The sequence below is a fragment of the Onychomys torridus genome, chromosome 15 (assembly GCF_903995425.1).
Source record: "Onychomys torridus chromosome 15, mOncTor1.1, whole genome shotgun sequence".
NCBI lineage: Eukaryota > Metazoa > Chordata > Mammalia > Rodentia > Cricetidae > Onychomys > Onychomys torridus.
Window position 1 is genome coordinate 46089148 of NC_050457.1, and position 21697 is coordinate 46110844.

Here is a 21697-nt window from a genome sequence, read left to right on the forward strand (position 1 = left end):
AAATGTCTTTTGGCCATTTGAAATTCTTCCTTTGAGAATTCTCTGTTTAGCTCTGTAGCCCATTTTTTAATTGGATTGTTTGTTATTTTGATGTCTAGTTTCTTGTGTTCTTTATATATTTTGGAGATCAGCCCTCTGTCAGATGTGGGGTTGGTGAAGATTTTTTTCCTATTCTGTAGGCTGTTGTTTTGTCTTATTTACTGTGTCCTTTGGACTAAGGTGATTCTTAATTACTGTACAGTTGCTGAGCAGGGGAGGAGGGATTGGAATGACCTCTGCACTAACCACCAGACCGTGTCCAGAGTACGAGTCCAGGCAGAAGTGAGAAGCCAATAGGAAGCTGTAGAAGCCAAAAGATATTTTCATATCAGAAGCTAGTCTGGGGATTATCTGGTAATGTGGAAATTCCCAGACTCACGTTGCTCATGTAGCTCCGCTAACGAATTTAGTCGTAGAAACAGGAAATAAGGAAAGCCATGAGGATGTGTAAGCTTAGCATATACTTTGTGTGATGGTTAATCTTAACTGTCAACTGGATGGGATTCAGAATCTCCATGGAAACAGATTTCTAGACATACCTATAAGAACTGTTTGATTAGGTTAATCAATGTGGGAGGACCCAGCCAGCCTAAATTGAGATGGGACCATTCTGTGGGCTGAGAGCCCAGACCACACCACACCACACACACACACACGCACACGCACACGCACACGCACACGCACACGCACACGCACACGCATGCACGCACACACACAAAAGAGGGAAATTGAGCTGAGCACAAGTAATTCATCATTTCCTGATTGTGGATGTAATGTGACCAGATACCTCATCCTGCTGCTACCATAACTCCTTAGCCACAGTGGATTATACCTTCAAAAACTGTAAGCCAAAGTGAAACACTCCTTCCTTCCTTCCCTAAGTTGCTTTTTCTTCGGGTATTTTGTTGTTGAGCAACAGTACAGTAACTGACTCACTCAGAGACTCACCTTGCTGGGACACGCATCCTGACAACAGGTCAGAACAGCACATGCCCTTGCTTGAGCAGGTTAAATGCCATCCAGTCTCCTCTGTGGCTGAGGACTGATCCCCAAACACGGCTGGGTGCCACCTGGGGACAAAATGATAGCAACAACCAATGGGTGACCCTGTAATGTCATCATGAGAAGAACCCTCTCTGCCCTCTCTCTGAAGCTCTTTCGTGTAAGCACTTCGACTCTCATAGAAATCTAGCACATTCAGTGTCAGCAGCTCCTTGATAGTATTCTTCCAGAGCACTCAAGTCACATCACTGCAGCCATGTATGTGAGTGCTCGGGGAATTTGAAGAGGCAATCTCATGTAGAAGTGTCGAGTCTTTGCAGTGAACTATTCAGTTGGGAATTAGCGCTAGCATACTTGTAGTAGAGCAGGCCAGTTTCTAGGTAGAATTGGGTAGATCCATAAGAAAGGTGACGGTAACTCTGGTCTTCCTTTTCCTGTGTTGTAAGTAGAAAATTGCTGCCAGGTGGTAGTGCTGCACGCCTTAAATCCTGGCAGTCCAGGAGGCAGAGGCAGGTGGATCTCTGAGTTCAAAGCCAGCCTGGTCGTCAGAGCAAATTGGGTGACATCAAGGGCTACACAGAAAAACCCTGTCTCAAAAAAAGGAGGGGAGTAGGGGTAGAAAATTGTTAACAGGGTTAGATGAGATTTGCAGAGACAGTTGATTGCAGAGGTGGCCACCCCATCTGCTTTGGTTTTGTTGTCTGTGTCTCCCTCTACTCACCCCATGCAGCCCATTTTATTTAGATATTTCAGAAATGGATCTATCAAATCTCAGAGGACTCAAATAAGAGGAATCCGAATACTTACAGGCTAATACTTGTGCTAGTGAGCTTATCTTGTCCTAGGTGATGGGAATTGTGTAGTGGGAGTGGCTAAGACCATGAAGAACTGGGGCAGCAGCAGGGCATTGCCTGCCCAGTGTTCTAAGCTAGTACAAATGACCTGTCAGAGGATCCCTTCACTTTCAGCTCCCCTTCTGAGATTCTCAGTGAATTCAGAATCCGGTCAGCAGATGCCAAATAATGGAGCTTTAAAGTCCTGAACAGTAACAGAAACAAAACAGTATGTGGAACAGTAAGGGGTGACTACCATTTGAGCAGGGCATTTTATTGCAATTGTATATAATATGTAATGCTTGTGGAACCAAATTTAAAATGCTATGAGAAGTTCACAGACAACACTTGAAATCAAGTACTAGATAAAAACCACACGTCTTCAGGCCAAGCATGATGGCATGTGACTATGAGGCCAACACTCTGGAGGCTAAGCTGGGAAGATTGGGAGTTTGGGGACAGCCTGGATTACTTAGCAAGTTCCAGGACAACCTGGGTGGGTGTATACAGTGAGACCTGCCCGTGGGGTGAGGATGTGGTGGGGTGAAGCAACACTTCGTGCATTCTAATTAGTAAAAACTGATACTGAGCTATTTGCTACGGATAGCTGTCTAAAAGACTTCCTACAATAGTTTAAAACTTTGGAATTTGAAGTTTTTATGTATTTGCGTATCCGGTTTGACAAGACAAGAACTTGGTAACTGTCAGCTACTCCACTGTACTTTTGTGTGCAGACTTGCAAACGCTTCATGTCCTCCTAAGAGTTGTTTCATTGTTTACAGAAAACTAAGTAGTAAATATTGATGTTCAGGGCTGCTGGCTTGCATGGCCTTGGGGTGCTGTTCACACACACACACACACACACACACACACACACACACACACAATACAAACAAACAACAACAACAACAAAAACCCCACACAATTCGGACTTTATCAGACACCATTGCGCTTTGATTCATACTTCAAAAGTATTTTCGTGACAAGCTCACATGCTGTCATTTAGACAAAATTAACGTACTGTGACCTTTTTCCGCTATTCTTGTAGACTGTGTTTACTAGCTAGCCTCATACTGTAATTTCAGTGAGCATTCAGTTTGATTGTCTGCAGGATACAGCTTGTGGTTCTAGTCAATGAGCAGCTCCTGATCATCAAAATGTGTTAGTCTCTCTTTTGACTTCTTATGAATACAGTGGTGTGTCCTCATTTGTTGTGCATATTACTACAACATGAGTGCATTTCAATAAATTAGTTGGAATATTAAAAAAGAAAGAAAGAAATCTAGTACAGCGTATTTCAGATGGGGGTACATATTTTGTTTTCGAGTGAGTTCTGTTACAAAGTACCACAGACTGTGGCTTGTAACAATAGAAGGAAGTCTTAAATCAGGGTGTCAGACAGAACCAAGTTCCAATGGCTCCGTCCTTCAACTTGGTCTCCCACCAGACCATTCTGGTATTAAGGTCCTCTTGCTCAAGCACCTTCTGAAAGTGTTGGTTTCTCCATCCTCCACCCTTATTAAGAGCTGGTGCCCAAACTACACTGTATTTCCCCATGATTTGATGTCTGGCTTTGAACCTCCACGAGTATCTTCTACTAGATTTTTGGATGACACTCCCATGTTCCCAGAGGTTCAATTCTGCTTCAACAGAAGCACCAAAGATCAACCTGATGCTTCCATAATGTGTTGACAGTAAAGGGAAATGAAAGAGAAAAAAGAAAGAAAAGTCCTCAAGGAGATGCTACCACCCACTGTGTTTCCTGTCCTCAGATTTCCCTGTCCTCATGCCAAAGGACACCACCTGAAATGCCTGTATTTGCTGTGTTGGTCACAACTTTGGTCATTTAAAGACATCCTTATACCACTCTAATCATTTATTTGTCTTACTATGCTAATATTTGACATTGACCCATTATTATATAATATACTACATTTGCTTTAATCCTTCACCAAGCACTGATTTTAATTAACCTTACTGAATTTTCATATGGTGGTAAAACATAGTTAATGTAAGATCTGCCATTTTTTTCCTGTGTGTGTGTGTGTGTGTGTGTGTGTGTGTGTGTGTGTGTTGTGTGTTGTGTGTTGTGTGTATGTGTGAATAAGAGAAACATAGGGAGAGGGAGAGAGTGTGTGTGTGTGTATTTGTATGTAAGGCTGGTGGGAAATCAGAGATTCATACTTCACAGAGTTCTTCAACCTTGAGTCAGTTTCACAGTTGAACCCAGCACTTAACAGTAGGGCTAGTCTGGATAGCTAGCTCGCTCTGGGGCCCCCGTCTCTGCCTTCCAAGGCTGGAATTACAGGCTACCACCATTCCATCCAGCCTTTACACAGGTCATCAGGTTGAGCAGAAAGCTCTTTAACCACTGACCCATTTGCCCAGCCCAATTGACTTAAACTGTGTAAGTGTTCAATTATGTATCACATATGTTCACAATGTGGCGCAGCCCTCATCAGCCCTCTAGGAACATTGAATCTTTCCCATCTGAAACTGGGCATCCATTGAGTGCTAACTCCTCATCCCCCACCACCCACCACCCACTCCCCGCCACCCCAGCCTCTGGCAACCGCCCTGCCTGTGTGAATTTGACTATGTGGGTACCTCATGTAAATGGAACAGCACAATTTAGTTCCTGAGTGACTGGTTTGGTTCACGTAGTCAAATGTCTTCAGAGGCTATGTGATAGCATCTGCCAGAATTTTCCTCCTTTTGGATATGAAATTTGACACTACATGATGTGATTATTCTTCCCAATAATTGAATTAGCAAGAAGACACCAGAATGCATCAATTTTTGCTAGATACAGGAGTAAATAGAGATGATTTACTGGAATAAAGAACTGGAAATAAACTAGGGAGTGGCAGGGTGAGAGACACTAGATTCAGTGCATACACAATGGATGTCTAGAGCTCTCAAATAGGATGAACCAATATCTTGATGGATGAATGAATGAGGTAACGAGTGAAGGAATGAGGACCTGAGCAGCTGAAGTCATGAAGCCCCTCGGAAAGATGAGGGAAAGAGAATGGCTAGGTACTAGAAGCCAGATGTATACCACAGGAAGTGTGAAGTGGAGAGCATCCCAGTTTTAACAAGAAAGAGTATGATTCAATGAAGAGCCCCGTGACACCAAAGGTCTTCACCTTAGCACCTTAGCTCCCACAGAGGCATGTCATAGCACCAGAGAGAGAAAGCAAGAGGTGTCAGGTGATTGTGTTACTGAAGGCTGACACCAAATACTGTATAGAGGTGTCATTGGAGGTGATCATGTCAATAAAGGCTGACATGTGTTGCCTTCAGTGTTCAAAAGGGGAAGAGACAGAATGGGATGGGGTCTGGAAGGAAGGCAACAAAGGAGACAGAAGTTCCTACCTTGTCACACTCTGGAGAGTAATAGTTCAAAACGCTATCTGTTTCTGTTCCAGAACCCTCCACACACTTCATGTCTGTTTTTTACTTTGCATGAACCCCCAAGTCCCTCACTGAGTCACGGTCACCTGTCTCAATTTGTCGCCATCTGAGCAGCTCTCTTGCCTCAGACGAGTTTCCCAGTCCACAGGATGTTTATATGGATTTAGCAAACTGCTGAATTTTCTCCTGCCGATTTTAGAGAACAATCACAAGAAAGAGCAACTGAAAGCTAAGACAATTGGAGGCACAGGAAAACTGGAAGAACTTATCCTGCCTTATAGAACAAGCAGTGATTCTCCCAAGAACCGAACCAGCAACAGACAACATATGTGAAGAAAACTTTACAATTTCCTATCAGCTCAATAGTTGAAGTGTAAATTCTTCAAAGACAATCTTCTAATTTCATACACTTTGAAAATGTAAGCTAAAGGGACTTTTAAAATCCTAAGCAGATGTAGGCTAAATTTGCTGTGGTATATCACCCTATTGTTTATACACACACATATGTAGATTAGAGAAGCAAAGCAAGCTATTTTTAGGACTGTTCATTGCTCTAGTATCTATAGAACCTATAACATCATTCTGTGTACTCTGCATCCCATCTCTAGTCACACCAAGAAGTCAAAAACGAACAGGGTGAAAGACACACAGGAAATCATGTTTAACCTCTTCTGTTACTTTTGTTCAAGCTTTTGGAGGTCATGGCAAAGTACAGATTGTGGGGGATGGGTATCTGATAGGATAGCAAGGAAAAAGAAGTCTGACAAGTTAGAGATTTCCAGGTTCCTAGTCTTTGGGGGAGGATATGAAAATCCTACTGATTGATACCTTAAGAAGGCAAGGCACTCGGGAACCAGGTCATCGGCATCAGGGCTTTACGGCCTGCTAAACTCTCTTGCTTCCTCTCCCCTCATTTCCAAAGTAGAAACAAGGAAAAGGTCCTGGTTTTAGCAGCTACATTGGATAGCACGAGAGCCATTACTACAATGTGATACCACAGAAATTCTCTGCCAGTGTATTCAGGCCAGCCTGCCATAAAGAAATAGACAAACACACACAGCCTTGGCAGAGCTGGTAGGTGCCAGTTATATTTTTCAGAGGATATTTTTCCTCAGATTGTAAGCCGCTGTGGATAAGGCATCGCTGCCTGGTGGGGTATCAAAAAAAGCTCCTCCACCTTCACATGTGGAGAGGGTTGTTACAATTAAGGCTGTCGCTGAGGCTTCTGCCACCAGCCCCTCCCACCTGTGCCCTGCCCTCTGCAGCAGTAGGCTCCTGCTGTCAGGAACTTAGCTTGTGGTAAGAGACAAGTTCCCACATCCTGTTGAGAAGGGGCCTCGTACTGACTCCAGCCTCAGAGGCTCAGCTGACTGGAACCCACTATAGCCCTTTTGCAATGGCATGGAGATGTTAGAATGGATTCGTGGCTGAGGTCAACCAAGAAGTGAAGAAATAATTTCCCAACTCCTCTGTGATCAGTCACAGAGAAATTCAAGTAAAGTCAGTCCATTAGCCAGCATATTTAATGTATATTGTGGGGAAAAGCTCCAGGCCTGAAGGAATGTTTCCATGGGAGAAGGCTTGTTCCTAAAGAGGGAAAGGAAAATCAAATCAGTTCCTTGCTTTTATGTCTCACCAAATAGACAGTGTACACACTAAATATGCAAATTATAATTAGCTAAATGTTTGTGCAATGCTGCTGGAGGGAAATAAATATCATTGCCAGTCCGTTGTTCTATGGGCTTACCCTCTACATATTTGATTAGGGTTTTGTCGTAAGTATTATATTCTCATCATCCATTACCTCTAACTTTATAACTTTCTTGTGTAATTTCTGATAATAAGGAGTTTCAAGAATATTTATTTTCAGATAAAAAAAAAGCCTTCTTCCAAATGTATGAGGTAAAAAGAGATGAAATATCTTCAAGGAGCAGAGATAGCATTCCGCTTTGTAAATGTGTGTGTGTGTGTGTGTGTGTGTGTGTGTGTGTGTGTGTGAATGTGCACTCACGTGTGCATATATGCACATACATGTTGTGTGTGAGTGTCTGTGCACATGTGTTGAGAAGGCAGAAGAGTTTGGTTGTGCAAAACATATCCATCATTGTCTTTCTTCTGCAAAGCAAACCACTATGGCCGAAAGCTATTTCTCTGCATTAGTTTGATCTTCTTGAATCTATTACATTTTCGTGAGTTGCTTTCTACTTCAAGATGGAGGACTTTTCCAGGTTGGGGAAGGATTTCTGTTTTCTCTGTGTTTTGTTATGTCTTCCGGCCAGTCTTTGGCACGGTAGTTCATAGGCTTGAGTGACATCATCATCACCAGCACAGAAGCTGGGTCTCTCCTGTCCTTGCTCTCTCCCTCTTCCTGTTCCTTGTGTGTAATCAGTTAAGCCTTGGAAAGGACGATGGCTGGCTTCCTACAACCTTTTTTCTTTACCCATGAGCCTCTCACAGCCTCATGCTGTCCTGGGATGTCACTGTGCTCGTGGTCCTGATGTTGGCAATCACAGCAGGAGTAAGAGTGAATGGTGCTCAATGAGAAGACTCAGCAATTCACAAGTGAGTCAACATCCCAATAAAAGACCCACCACACAAGCTAAAAATTTATCAATGGGCCTTTTTAAAAAATTGTATAAATGATTATTATTAACGTTTCCCTAGAGATTAAGCACATTATAGACCATCACACGAAGACATTTTTTTTTCTCTTTTGTGCATTTTGCCCAGGAAAGAATAATGACACCCATAGAGATGATTCATTCTCCTCTTGCTTTAATTCCAAGAACAGCGAACACACCTTAATAAGGTCAAAACTGAGCTTCTAAGCTACTTTAGATTTTCACTAGTTACCTATCATTCATGGATCTTTTATTTCTTATGCACTTTAAAATATACACAAGTGTGCAGAATGTGGCATCATAGTAGAGCACTTACCTCACATTTACAATTCCCTTGGTTTGACAGTTGACATTTTTACTGAATTAATTGTCTAAGGTTATCAACCCTGAGCTTCAATTTTAACATGAGCAGCTAGATTTTTTTTGTCACTGATGAAAGAAGACAATGATGAGCAGACATTAATATTCTTGCATCTTGTTTTATTACAAATTGAATATTTATTTGCTGTTTTTACTTTAAAAGGGGGTGGGGGTTGGTGAGATGGTTCAGTGGGTAAAATACCTGCCACCAAGCCAAATGGCCTGAGTGTGGTCTCCAGGACCCATATGGTGGAAGGAGAGAGCTGACTCCTGAAAGTTATGCTCTTGTGGTGCTCAGGATGTTGATGTGCCAAACACACCAGCGAGCTTGGCTATATTCACTGTTCCTTTACAGGGCCCCACAGAGAAACTTGTTGGTCCTTCCTCCCCCATCTTTCAGCATCCAGTGAAAACTCTCAAGGAGAATCAGTCTCAAACATGATAGCTCCATGTGTAATTCACAAGTGTGCTTGTTTGAAGACACATCAGTGTAAACAATTTCAACTTTTTCCTCTATCTGGAAAAGATGATGCTATATTATGAAGGAATTAGAAACAATTATGGCAGAAAAAAAGTCAGTGGATATGTGTTACATTCGATTCTTGATCCATTTGTTTATATTTTTTTGTTTCTTTGGAGCTAAGGACCAAACTCAAGTGTCTGCTAAACAAGTGCTCTACCACTGAGCTAAATACTTAACCACTTGTATTAAGCCATTTAATCTTTACTAAAACCAACAAAAGCCCAGTGGAAACTGGGATTAGAGTTCTGATTTCAGAGGTGAGGAAAGCAGAGGTGGAAAAGTCAGGAACTTGCTCGAGACCACGCTACATAGCAAAGTCAAGGTTTGTGCCTCAGTCAATAACATTGAGGCTTGTGCCTTTAGCTCAGACACTTGCAGGCTCTCCTGGGTCTGGATTAACAGCCAAGACTCAAGTTTCCATTCTAAATCCACAACTTCCATATTTTCAGAGCTAAAAATAAGATGTGGTGTTTGGCAATGGTTGGGTATTTCAAGGGTTTTCCCCTGTGATGTGCAAGACACAGTAAGGCAGAGTGAGCGAGGCTCAGTCCCCGCACAGTTCAATGAGGAGGAAGAACAGATGATCAGTAAGGTTTCTTCTTTACACAAAAACAGGAAGCACTCTGGTGTGCCGGTGCTCTCTAAAGCTCTGTTCCCGGTGCCTGTACTGTGGACTTGTTTAACATACCTCCGAGCAGAACTGTGACATTATCTGCACGGAAGAGATAAGAGAGTTCATCAATATTCCTTGTCACCTGGCTCTCAAGCCTACATCCTTCATTACTTTACTCTTCTGCCTTGTTTTTATAAACCTAAACAGAATTATACATGAATATAAATTATACCACTACAGATGTATAGAATAAAAAAGAAATTCTTTCTCAGAAATAAACTTCCTTCCAACCAGAAAGCAGACTTTGGTAAGTGCGCATGTGTGCATATGTGTGCATATGTATGTGCGTGTGTGCGTGCACACTCAGAACCTTGCTTGAGCTGAGCACCTGCACCATCACTGAGCTATATCTTCTGTCAAGTATTTCAGACTGCTTTCTCTTTGTCTGTAAAAAGCTTCAGAGCCCCGAGCCTGGAGGTTCTTCCTGCTTTCTAACTTTGTTGTTGTTGTTTGGAGGCAGGATATCATATAGCCCAGACTTATCTTGCTGTGTAGCCAAAGATGACCTTAACCTTCATAAACTCCTCATCTCCCTGTCTCCACCTCCTAAATGCTGGCATTGTAGAGTATACCACCATACCTGATTTATTTCATGATAAGCATCTGAGCCAGGGCTACATGCTTGTTAGGCAGGTACCCTCTCAACTGGGGATATGATCTCATATCACCAGATCAAACTCCTTGATTTTATTTTATTTTTTATTTTATTTTATTTTTTTGAGACAGGGTTTCCCTGTGTAGCTTTGTGTCTTTCCTGGAACTCACTCTGTAGCCCAGGCTGGCCTCAAACTCCCAGAGATCCACCTGCCTCTGCCTCCCAAGTGCTGGGATTAAAGGCGTGTGCCACCACTGCCTGGCAAACACCCAGGTTAAACTAGACTACCTTAACAAAAGAAGGTGAATGTCTGCTGTCTTTGCTGAGTAATTTCCTAATTCTCCTGAGGAGGGCAGATGAGGCAGGACCTCAGGGGACTGATAAAAGTCACTATGGAAGAGACAAGACTGAGAGGAAGATGTGGAAATGAGACTTCCCAGGCAGTCCCTGCTGCACGTCTATCACCCTCCCTAAGCTAGCCTGTGCTTCCTCCTCCGTTAGTCTGCATACAGTCAAACAGCAGCCCTCTGTATTTATAATAATAAGGAGACCTCACTCGTTAGTTTTAGAAGGGCTGGGATGTTCTGTGACATTTCCCTGACAGCAAGCAGATTTTAAATGCAACAGGGACAGGAAAGCTCTTCGCGACCACAGTGATGCTGAGCACTGCTTTGCAGGCTACTGAGCATCTAGCCTAAGTTTACAGAGTCCGCTTTCATTTTTGAAGTCCAGTTTCCACATGAGTCTCAGTTGTAAAATGTGGGAGAATTCATTTGTTGGTCACTTCCATGCGTTTTCAAATGAAGCAAATGTCTAGAGAAATACCCAGTGAGAGTAAATCCAACCATACAGTTAGGCAGACGGCGAGGTGGCAGAGAAAGGGTCTCGAGATAAATGAGTGAGTGTCTGTGTGACAAACAGAAGTTTATGAACAGCCATTACCCCCCCCCCCCATTTTCAAAAAACCCTCACAACTTATTTTGCCATAGAGGAACTTAAGTGTTACAATAGCTGGTCAGCCAATCAGCGGCACTCCGGCGCCCCAGCACCCTGGCCACAGATCAGGAAGCCCTTGAAGGCAGAGTATTTTAAAGTGCAAGGGTGACTTCTGGCTCTCAGCTGGCTTTTTTGTTGTTGTTGTTGTTGTTGTTGTTGTTGTTCCCTGTGCTTGTAGGATGGAAAAACAGATGTGAAGTCCCTCATGGCGAAGTTCAACACAGGGAATAACCCGGCAGAGGAGGTCTCTATCAACAGCAGGCCCTTCAAAGTTGCAGGACAAAACGCGCCTACGGGAATACAAGCAAGAAAGAATTTATTTGACAACCAAGGAAATGCCAGCCCTCCCGCAGGACCCAGCAACACGCCTAAATTTGGGACCACAAAACCACCCTTGGCAGTGAAACCTAACTATGAGGATAAGTCTGACAAGGATCCCAAACCCCCATTTTTAAAACCTAGTGGAGTGAACCAAAGATTTGGAACACAGCCAAACTCGGCTTCCAGAGACCCCGAGGTCAAAGCAGGGTTTCTGAAACCTGTAAGCCCCAAACCCACCAGCTTGACTAAAGAAGATCCCAAACCAGCATTTTTACGGCCTTCTGGGAATAAGCTTCACAATTTGAACCAAGAGTCTGACTTAAAGACTCCAGGACCAAAGCCAGGACCTACTCCCCCAGTCCCAGAAAACGATCTAAAGCCGGGGTTCTCCAAGGTAGCCGGAGTTAAGAGTAAGTTCATGCCAGCGGCACAAGATGCTGACCCCAAACCTCGATTTCCCAAACACACCTTTGGCCAGAAGCCATCCCTGAGTACAGAGGACTCCCAGGAAGAGGAGAGCGCCTCTAAGAATGTGGCTGTCCAGAAAGGATCCCCAGGACCGCTAGGAGCCAAGTGCAAGGGTAGTCCTTTTAAACCAGCTAGGGAGGACACAGAGGACAAAGACAGTGGAACATCAAGTTCGCCCTTTGCTGGAGTGGTTCTGAAACCTGCTGCAAGCAGAGGAAGCCCGGGCCTCTCCAGAAACTCTGAGGAGAAAAAAGAAGATAGGAAAACAGATGTGGCCAAGAACATCTTTCTGAGTAAAATTAATCAGGAAGAGCCGGCCAGATTCCCTAAGACCCCTTCCAAGCTGACAGCAGGGACGCCATGGGGCCCAAGTCAGGAGACGGAAAAGGGAGACAAGAAATCAGCAGCCCCCAAGCAGAAGCCTTTGCCTCCCCTGTCCGTCTTGGGTCCGCCTCCGCCCAAGCCCAGCAGACCACCCAACGTTGACCTGACCAGATTCCGAAAAGCTGACTCTACAAACAGTGAGTGGTTTCTCATTGCTAGTAACTGTGGTTTGCTCACAGCAGAGAGTGTTGCAGCATCTCGGGGAAACTTTAGAGCAGGGAATGGTTGCGTAACTGATTCCCATGTGAGTATAGGGTCAGTTTTCCTTTAGCGTTTTTTTTCTCCCCTTTGTGTAGGAGGTCTGAGAAAGTAGAAAATCCAAGTTCTATTTGAGTATTCTCTGAGAAAGTGCCTTGTGTGCCGGGTGAGGAGGGGGACTGACTTACTAAGGGGGACAATGGGAAAGAAATAACATCTATTTGACTGCTAAGTGGTTTTGCTTAAGGACAACTGTTGCATTTACTACCTGGGTTGTGTTTCATCTCTGTTGACTGAGAAAGATGTGCTGCCCACCAACAGTCAAAGAGAAGAGTGGGCAGACTTCTAAGTCAGTATTCTACAAGAGGTCAAAGTTGATGACCAAAGGATGTATGCATTGTCTGGAGGCATTTTTGACTGTCACAATGGACTAGGCTAATGACATTTTGCACATAAAGCCACCTCCTACAACACAGTAGCAGCCCCTTACCCAGGTCAAAAGGTCAATGCTGCAAATACTATTTATCATATTCCCTAAACCCAAGATTCAAGTAGGAGAGTTTTTAGGAGATAGTATCTCATATTTTGTGTTTTAGCTGTTTTTTAATTTCCCCAAAATGTCTCTACTATTGCAGTTTATAAAGGCATACATGGCTACAAAATGAAGGTAGACAAAGGGTGTTTTGTTGTCTCTCTAGAAGACTGGTCCAATTTCCTTCCCAAGATGTCATCATAATATTACGGTGTGGGGGTGGAATTTGATACTGAACATCTCGATAAATACTTGTCACTTTGTGTCATGACGAGAAAGGATCACTTATGCCTGCAATGATTGACATCCTAGCGAGTGGTGCACAAGTGCTGTCCCTTGTAAGATGGAAAATGAATGATACTTACAAGTGACCGTCCCACTGCAAGTCATGTGCTTTTCCAAATGAAAGTGTCATCTAAATCTATGTATAACGGGATAGGCCTGTGATTCAGGAGTTGGGAGGTGGGGGCAGGCAGATCAGAAGTTCAATGTCTTGGGATGACCTTAGAGAGTTTGAAGCCAGCCTGAGCTACTTGAGATTCCACCTCAAAATATTTTTTTTTTTTAAATCTAGTCTGATTAAAGCAGATTTAAGCGTAACTACTGTCTCTGAATGGTCTTCATTCACACAGGCTCCCTCTGCCTGGTGGAGAGCTGAGAACAGAAGGCGAAGTCTAGGTGGTACAAGGCTGTCATAACCCTCAGATTGTGCTACCTGCTCTTGCTAAGGCCAAGAGAAGGCATCCGATTCTACTAGAGATGGAGAAAGACCACAGAGCCAGGCTCCCATGGCTATTAGGCTAAGACTGGTCTCCTCAAGGGCAGTTTATCTATAAAAAGTAGTTCCCGGGCTGGGGATTTAGCTCAGTGGTAGAGTGCTTGCCTAGCAAGCACAAGGCCCTGGTTCGATCCTCAGCTCAAAAAAAAAAAAAAAAAAAGTAGCTCCCATCTTGATTAACTAAAATTCACCCAATGTAATGTGTATTCTCCAACCCAGAATGGCATCTTACAGGGAAATTTCCAGATGTCTGCTATAGCTATCAAGGTTTTCTGAGTTCAGAGCTTTTTCTCCAGCTCTGACAAATGCCCATGACAAACAACCCTGGCTAGATGTGAGATTTCACACTGAAGAAACTTGCGATAAAATCTTTGCAGCCTAGGACAATTCAGAATATTAGCCATTCTTGTAATAAGGTAGGAAAGAAAAGAGATTGTACGCTTTGAAAAAGATGAGGTTTACCAGATGTTTATCAATGATTTTTTTTTCTATTTATTAGGTTGTAAGGATACTGATTGGAGTAAAATGCTTTGCAGTGACCATAGAGACTTACTCTAAGCAGATCATTTTTTATTGTTGCCAAAAGTAATCACAATAGTTTTCAAATTAGCAAAATTCTAAGTAATTGTTCAGTTGGCTTTTAAATGGCTAATACTCTTTCCTACTTCCTATTTCATTATTCATTTTTCATCTTATATCCAGATAAATATTTATAATTTATAGAGGACTTTTTATATAACATTATACAATCCTACTCTATTTATTCTTTGCAAGCAATGAAATGGAATTATATTCCAGCACAACTAGGGAATTTGCCCAAATAGTGTCTTACCTAAGCAGGGCCATGACTGGTTCTCATGTCTCTGATTCCATAAACTGTATGCCCATCCCTGTGCCAGTTCCCATGCTGGCTGCCTTTTAGGAAACAGAAAACCCCTTGAAATGATGAATCAGGCACAAATGGTACCCAAAGACTCTGCATTTCTGATTTTTGCTCTGTCTTTTGATTAAAACATGTCTTTTAATAATTATTATAAATAAAACTGTGAGCACCATTAAAGTAGAAATCAGTTTGTTTACTATTCTTCTCTCATTTGTAGGACAGAAAACATGAATTTTCACCACTTTCCTAGGCTTATATCCCCACAGAGGTATAGTAATATGAAGCTAGTTGCCCCCAGCTTTTCAGTGTTAAATTACAATACTCTCTATAGTTTACTAATTACTTTAGCAGATTGTCCATACATTCAATTAAATGGAGCTTTGACACAAAATGAATTTTACACAAAGTGCCCACCCTGAAGAGATCTCATTGTCTCACCTGTAAACTGTCAACATGCACATATCACATTGTTTTCTGAATGTGGAGCTAATAACATTTTTGGTTCCTCCAACTTTACTGACACTAGAACCATTTACAATTACAAAACCATAAACATTTTTTTGTTTGTTTTTTTGTTTGTTTTTCGTGACAGGGTTTCTCTGTGTAGCTTTGCACTTTTCCTGGAACTCACTTGGTAGACCAGGCTGGCCTCGAACTCACAGAGATCTGCCTGGCTCTGCCTCCCGAGTGCTAGGATTACAGGTGTGTGCCACCACCGCCATGCCATTTTTTTTAAATTGAAACATCAAAATGTTCTCTACATTCACCTGTCTTTTGACTCCCTTCAAGGACTTCATTCTAGGGGTTCTGGTACTATTCACCATAATGCCTGGGTTCTTAAATACCCAACCAGGCCCAGCTGTTGGGTCATATGTAGGAGGTCGTGAAAACCTACTAGGAAGCATTCAGTTCAGCCCACTTTCTTGTCTTGTTCTTAACACAAGAAAGAAACACTAACTGTTCTGTATGTTAACTATGGAAATAATCAGTTAAGTACCTTAACAGTTACAGGAATGAATCCGGGGCCAGCATTAATCAAGCACTATTAGAATAACGTGCCCCTACTTCTCATTTGTACGCATGCTCCACCTAATCCAGCTGACAGGAACTTGACATCAAGAAGAGTTGGGGTGGGGAATAGAGAGCTAGCTCAGGGGTTATGAATGCCTATTGCTCTTGCAGAAGACCTGGGTTTGGTTCCCAGCACTCACTTGGCAGCTCAGAACTATCTGTCACTCCAGTTCAAGGGAATTGTACTCCCTCTTTTGAGCTCCATGGGCACCAGGCACATATGCAGTGCACAGACATATATGAAGGCAAACACTCATAAATTGAAATAAATAAGCCTTTAAAAAAAAACTTGAAAAGAACTTGAGCTGTGATTGGAGCAGAGTTCAGCTGGAGAATCCCCACCCTTAGTACCCTAGGGGGAAAGCAAAGGACTACGTCATCAGCAAACGACCTATTTCTTAGGGGAGGGTGAGACTTTCCTTCACAGATCCCAGAGCTATCACCACCTCCTTCTGGTCCATCATTTTCCTTTTACACATACTTTTGTAATATGATCTTATTGGTTTTTTATATACTGAAAAGTGATTTATCTCAGTGTGTAGCAGTATTTCCCACATGATTGCTGCAGGCCATTGTAAGAACAGGGAGTCAAGGCTCAAATGTATCTTATAGATTTGAAGGTAGATAGTCTTCCATACAGCCAAGTTTCTCCACAGTTAGCAATACCACTATATACCTGGAAGTTAAGGATGAGGTTTATCTAGAGTAAATCCAAAGATGTCTCATTGGAATATCTCAGGACACTAACCCTCAATGTGTATCCAGTGTCTACATGAATCAGAACTCACTCAGCTGGGTGGTTCGGCCTCAAGAGGCAATGAGGGCTTCTCCAAATTGAGCTAGGCTTTCACAATCTGGATGTCTGTGTACTTTGAGACCGGAGCCTAGGCCTAACTTCAACTCTCTCATCTTTCTTGACTCTGGGCAAACTGTCTTTCAGAATATTTCTGGTCCTTCCTTCCATTCCAGGTTGCAACCCCTGAGGAACCATTTACTGTTAACTAATCAGTCAGCTCACCTGGGTTTAACCCCTTAATATAAATGTTTTGGAAAGGCTCCCTTCAATATGCAAGTCCTTGATCAGACCTGAGTTACCCTATTCTTGGTCTTCTCTCACTGAGTTCTAGATATCTCTCCTCTGCCCAAGATAGAACTGATCCTCGGAATAAATCCAGTTCTCTTGAGCAAATCACCCCATGGAGTTTTATATCCCAACAGCATTGTTGGGCTTTGTAAAATCCAACCTCTCATCATTTCAACAAGTATTTACACAGTCTCTATTTTCTATTTCTGTGAGCAAATTTTACTGTGGGAAAGTCTGAGGCTATCCTGAATTTATTCTCTTGAAAATGACTTGTTTTCTGTCAGAATTCTCAGAGAAATCTTTGTCCTAGAAGTATAACTATTTAGTGACACTATGTCTGTCTGTCATTTGATATCAGTTATTTCCTGAGAGATGCTGGCCCTCTGTTCTTCTCCGGCTCTTCCAGAGATCTTCATTTCCATATACACAGGGATCACACCATCACTTTTGGTTTGGCAGATGCATGACATGAGCATCTAGAAACTCTAATCCAGGGTGATAAATCTGTTCTCCCCCTCAAACTATGATTTGAGATCTAAGCATTGCTTTAAAGGCTGTTCTCCACAGTTTTTGAAAACTGTTTGGGATTTGAGGATAGCCCTTGCCGGGGACCCAGATTCTGTTCTCTGAGTTCAGTGCTCTGTCCCAGGCATATTTAGGACCTCTCTGTTGAGGATTTCTCTTGACATTGCCCAGGATATTTGGTTACCCCTCAGTCTACTTCTGAAGTGGAATGTACTAATGAGAATTCACAGGTTTTTCTAGAATCCCTGTCTTCCACCTACACGATGCTTCTAGGTCTGAAAAAACAGGTCAGGAGCTTTGCTTGCCTTCTCTTGCGTGAGCACTCTCCATTTCTTTCTTTCCTCAACAACTTCTTAAAGTTTGTGTATTAGGTTATTTATCCTTCCTTCTAAGGCGGCTAACCAATAGTTTGGTATGTCTTTCTTACTTTGTTTTGCTATTTGTTTGAGAATTAGAGGAGAGATACCCTGTAGCTCCCCTCCCTCACCATTTAGTACCAGCTACAGATATTTTACTCTAGGAATCAGTAACATATCCAAAGGGATCAGTCACCCACCCCTTCATGAGTTAAACAGGCAGAAAGGAAACTATCAGTGCTTACCTGGAGCCTGTTATCGTGCCCTACAGATTACTCTCACTGACCAAGGACACTCAGACAATACTCCCAGTACCTACTACCATCCTGCAAATTCTTTGAGAGAGGTCTTCATTCTACCAACAGACTAGTTTAGACTCTGAGAAAAACGGTTACAGTGGGAGTTGACAACGTGAGCAAGAAGAGAGCCACTTGTGGGGACAGCAAAGTCATTTCCTTTGGCGTCTAGATCCTTTTATTTTGGTACATTTATGTTCCTGATTTGTTTGGTCCTGAATTTGATCTTCAGAATTCTTCCCGCTCACATCTCAGTTACTGTTCTAATGGTGTCTTAGCTCAATAGTCCACACATGCTCATTAATTTACAGAGAAGTTTTCTTAGAGTGTTAGCTACCCTATATGGAAGAGACTATCACTTTTCTCATTTATAAAGCAGACATTCCTATGAAAATTTTATGGCAGCATGCCATGATTTTCCATTGTAAATCCTTTTCCTGTGGACAAAAGGCTGAAATTGGTGTTTTTACAAGCTTTAATGATATGTGGAAATGGTACCAAAATAACTGTCATTATATCAGCATTAATCACATTTGTGAAATGTCCAAAACATTGACCTGGTTGTGACATAAATGAATGGTTTTCCAACAGCTGTCTTACCTTCCATGTGTGAAATATATTATGAGATGATTCTTAGTCTATTCCAGGTTTGATCAAATTCAAAGTGAAATTTCAGTTTTCTCATGAAAGGCAGAAAATTTAGAAGAAAGTTCAAGAATCAAATACAAACTCAGCCAGGCCTGGAAGTGACTATAGATACAGATCAGAGGGAGACTGTTAGCTGAGTGTAAGTGAGGTCCTCCGTTTAATCTCTAAAGCTGACAAAAACAGAGTATGAATTGGATAATGGAATACAAAGCTCTTCCAAACTTAGTTTTGAGGTATGTCCCCAAGTCAACAAAAACAACCAGCTAGGATTCCCAGGCAGATGTGTGTGTTACATAATCTCCGGATGGGAGAGAGCGTCTACCATACAACTCGCTCAAACAATCTCCATGCCAAGTGAAACAAACCTTTTCAAATAGAGTTTGACTTGTAGACTCTATGTAAATGGAATTAAAGGATCCTTTGTCTCTCTCTGTCTTGATTAAAACTATTTCTGAGATGATGGATTCATGGGCCAACAGCATGTCTTGGTGCATATGCTTTGTATTTTAAGAACAAAATGAAATTGGCTTCTAAAAAAGAATGATTAACTGCAACTGTTGGAAGAACCAAAGTGTGCCCCAGGAACAGAAATCCAGCTACCTGATTTCTCCAAACTCTTTGGAAATTTTCTATCCTTTCATAGAAAGCATAAACATGATAATTATACCACATCTCCAAAGTTCCGGGAACCTTCTAGAACACTAGATTTTGTATTTTTCAGTATATGAGAAATAAAGAAGAAAAAAAAGTCCAAAAAGTTTGAAGAATCTGTTCTCTTAACTGCTGGTAAATAGAAAAGCAACATTTTTCTATTCTGTTTTAATTGTCTTCAAAGCGGAAGAGGAGATGATGTTTAATTCTGTCTGGCATGTCAAAGGTGGAAAACCCCATCTTGAGCCCCCGGTAGCAATAGATACTATCAGCAGACTGTAACTGAACAGGTGACATCTGGCTACAGAAAAAAAAAATAGCTGAACCCCAAACCATATGAGGTTTTTCTTACCCCAAAGAAAGAGCTGCACTGTCCAATCAGCCACTGTGCTGAATGAAGGCAGCGGCCATGTCTCTCTCTGCAGCTGCACTGATGCACACAACAGCTCTTCAGCTCTCCTGGCATCTCTGCATGTTTCTCTGGGGTGACTTTGGGCCGGTGAGATGGGGAAACACACAGAACACTACTCTCAATTCACTTTGAGACAAAGTCTCTCTATGTGGGCCTGGCCATCCTGGAGCTCACTACACAGACCAGGCTGGCCTCGAACTTACAGAGATCCTGTTGCCTCCACATCCTGAGTGCTGAGGTTAAAGGTGTGTGCCATTGTGCCCAGCTTAACCACTCTCAACTGTTGACCCAACTTTCTTTTAATTCTCAGGAGAGAGAGCAGGCTCAATAGATTTTTCATAATCAACCTGTGTGACAATATGACTAGTATGACCAGGTATTAAAAAATTCCTGTCTAAATAAACAATGCAGGCCAGACGGATAAACATTGCAGACATCCAAAGCAGACATAGATCTGCTCACTTCATGTTCAATAGATGGTCCTCAACTATACCAGAAGGAGGAGAAAGAACCCTAGATTAAGTGGCAAAGGGAGGTCCTTCTCATGGCTGACAGACTGTCCTGCAGTAACTCCTAGCTCTCTCTCAAGTTGTCACCTTGAAGGTGAGCGACCACAAGTGACTTCTGTTACTGAGGATCTAGAATGAAGCTTCTCCAGGAATTCCACTTCTGCCGGCTATCCAGATGCTAGCTTCTAGTTCATCTACACACTTACACACATGCCATACACACACACACACACACACACACACATCATACACACACACATACACACACACATCATACACACACACATACACACCCCATACACACACACACACATCATACACACACACATACACACAAACATTTGTATGCATGCATGCCTTTATTTCCACACATATAACTATGACCATGACTTATTCCTTGATCATTTTTCTTTCTTTTTAAAAGAGATTTCATTTTTATTTTATGTATGTATGCACATGAGCTCGTGTATAAACACATGATTCTGTGTGAGTGTGTGTGCACATGTGTGCCTGTTGAGGCAAGAATAGGGCATCAGATCCCTTGGAGCTGAACAACAGGCCTTTGTGGGCCACCCAACTAGGTGCTGGGAGCCGAACTCTGGTCACCATGACTGAATTTTGTGGAGATGTGAAAGCTAAACAGGTTGCTGAGTTCCTCACTATAGAAACAAGAATTTTTGTTCATTGATTTGTAAATATAAAAGGTCAAAGTTTTAGTTGTGTTTCTGCGCTCCTTAAAATCAGACTAAATGAATGCCAAGCACCAGCTGGACATTTATAGAAATATCTACTGCTCTGTGTTGATTCATGAATTAGGAAGAGGCCCTGTTTCTCAAGGACGAATCCAGCTTCTGCCTCCTGCTTCTCCTACTTCGGATAGACTTAGAGATCATCTCTTCCTTGTCTCATGCTGTATGCTCCCGTAACAAAGCAAGAGTGCAGACAGATTCCTCAATTTCCACTGCAGCCTAATTATTGCAAGCAATTGCATGCAGGACAGATTGTATGGAAGGCTTCAGGAACCAGAGGCATTAATGGTCAACATAAACATGAATGGGATAGTGTCTACCTCGGTTCTTCACAAGCAGCTAAGAGTTTTAGAACACAGGCTTTGACCTCTTTCTGTGGCTCACCTCTTTTTCCTTTTCTGCATTTTTTTGACCCATCCTTTTCAATAGCAAAGAAAAAGAAAAAGATTCCTTCCATTTTCTTATTCACAGCATTTAAGCGGCCTACAGTCCAAACCCTTCCACCAAATATTGTCTTTTTTGTACTCAAGCAGGTGTTTCTTACTTCAAGGTCTCTTCCCCCAGCAGGAGCAGATGGGAAAGGATGGCCAAGGGGAAGTGGTCTTATTTTGTGTTGTTATCAGTACTTGTTATTTTACTAGAAATGAATATCTGATGGACAGAGCATATCTGGGAGAATGCAATTCATCTAAATACAAGAACAGATAGGAATTGTCCCAAAGTGATCTAACAAGCAGGTTATTTTATACTTTTACCTATTTTAAGTACTAAAT

At 42.3% G+C, this 21697-nt stretch overlaps 1 protein-coding gene across 1 annotated transcript in view; it reads left to right on the forward strand.

Annotated features, from left to right (window-relative positions):
• Positions 1–21697, forward strand: part of Fyb1 (FYN binding protein 1) — a 138055-nt gene that overhangs the window by 45549 nt on the left and 70809 nt on the right. Inside the window, exon 2 of the mRNA XM_036206699.1 lies at positions 11238–12369. Coding sequence (XP_036062592.1) covers positions 11238–12369 — 1132 coding nt within the window. The remainder of the gene's footprint in view (positions 1–11237; positions 12370–21697) is intronic.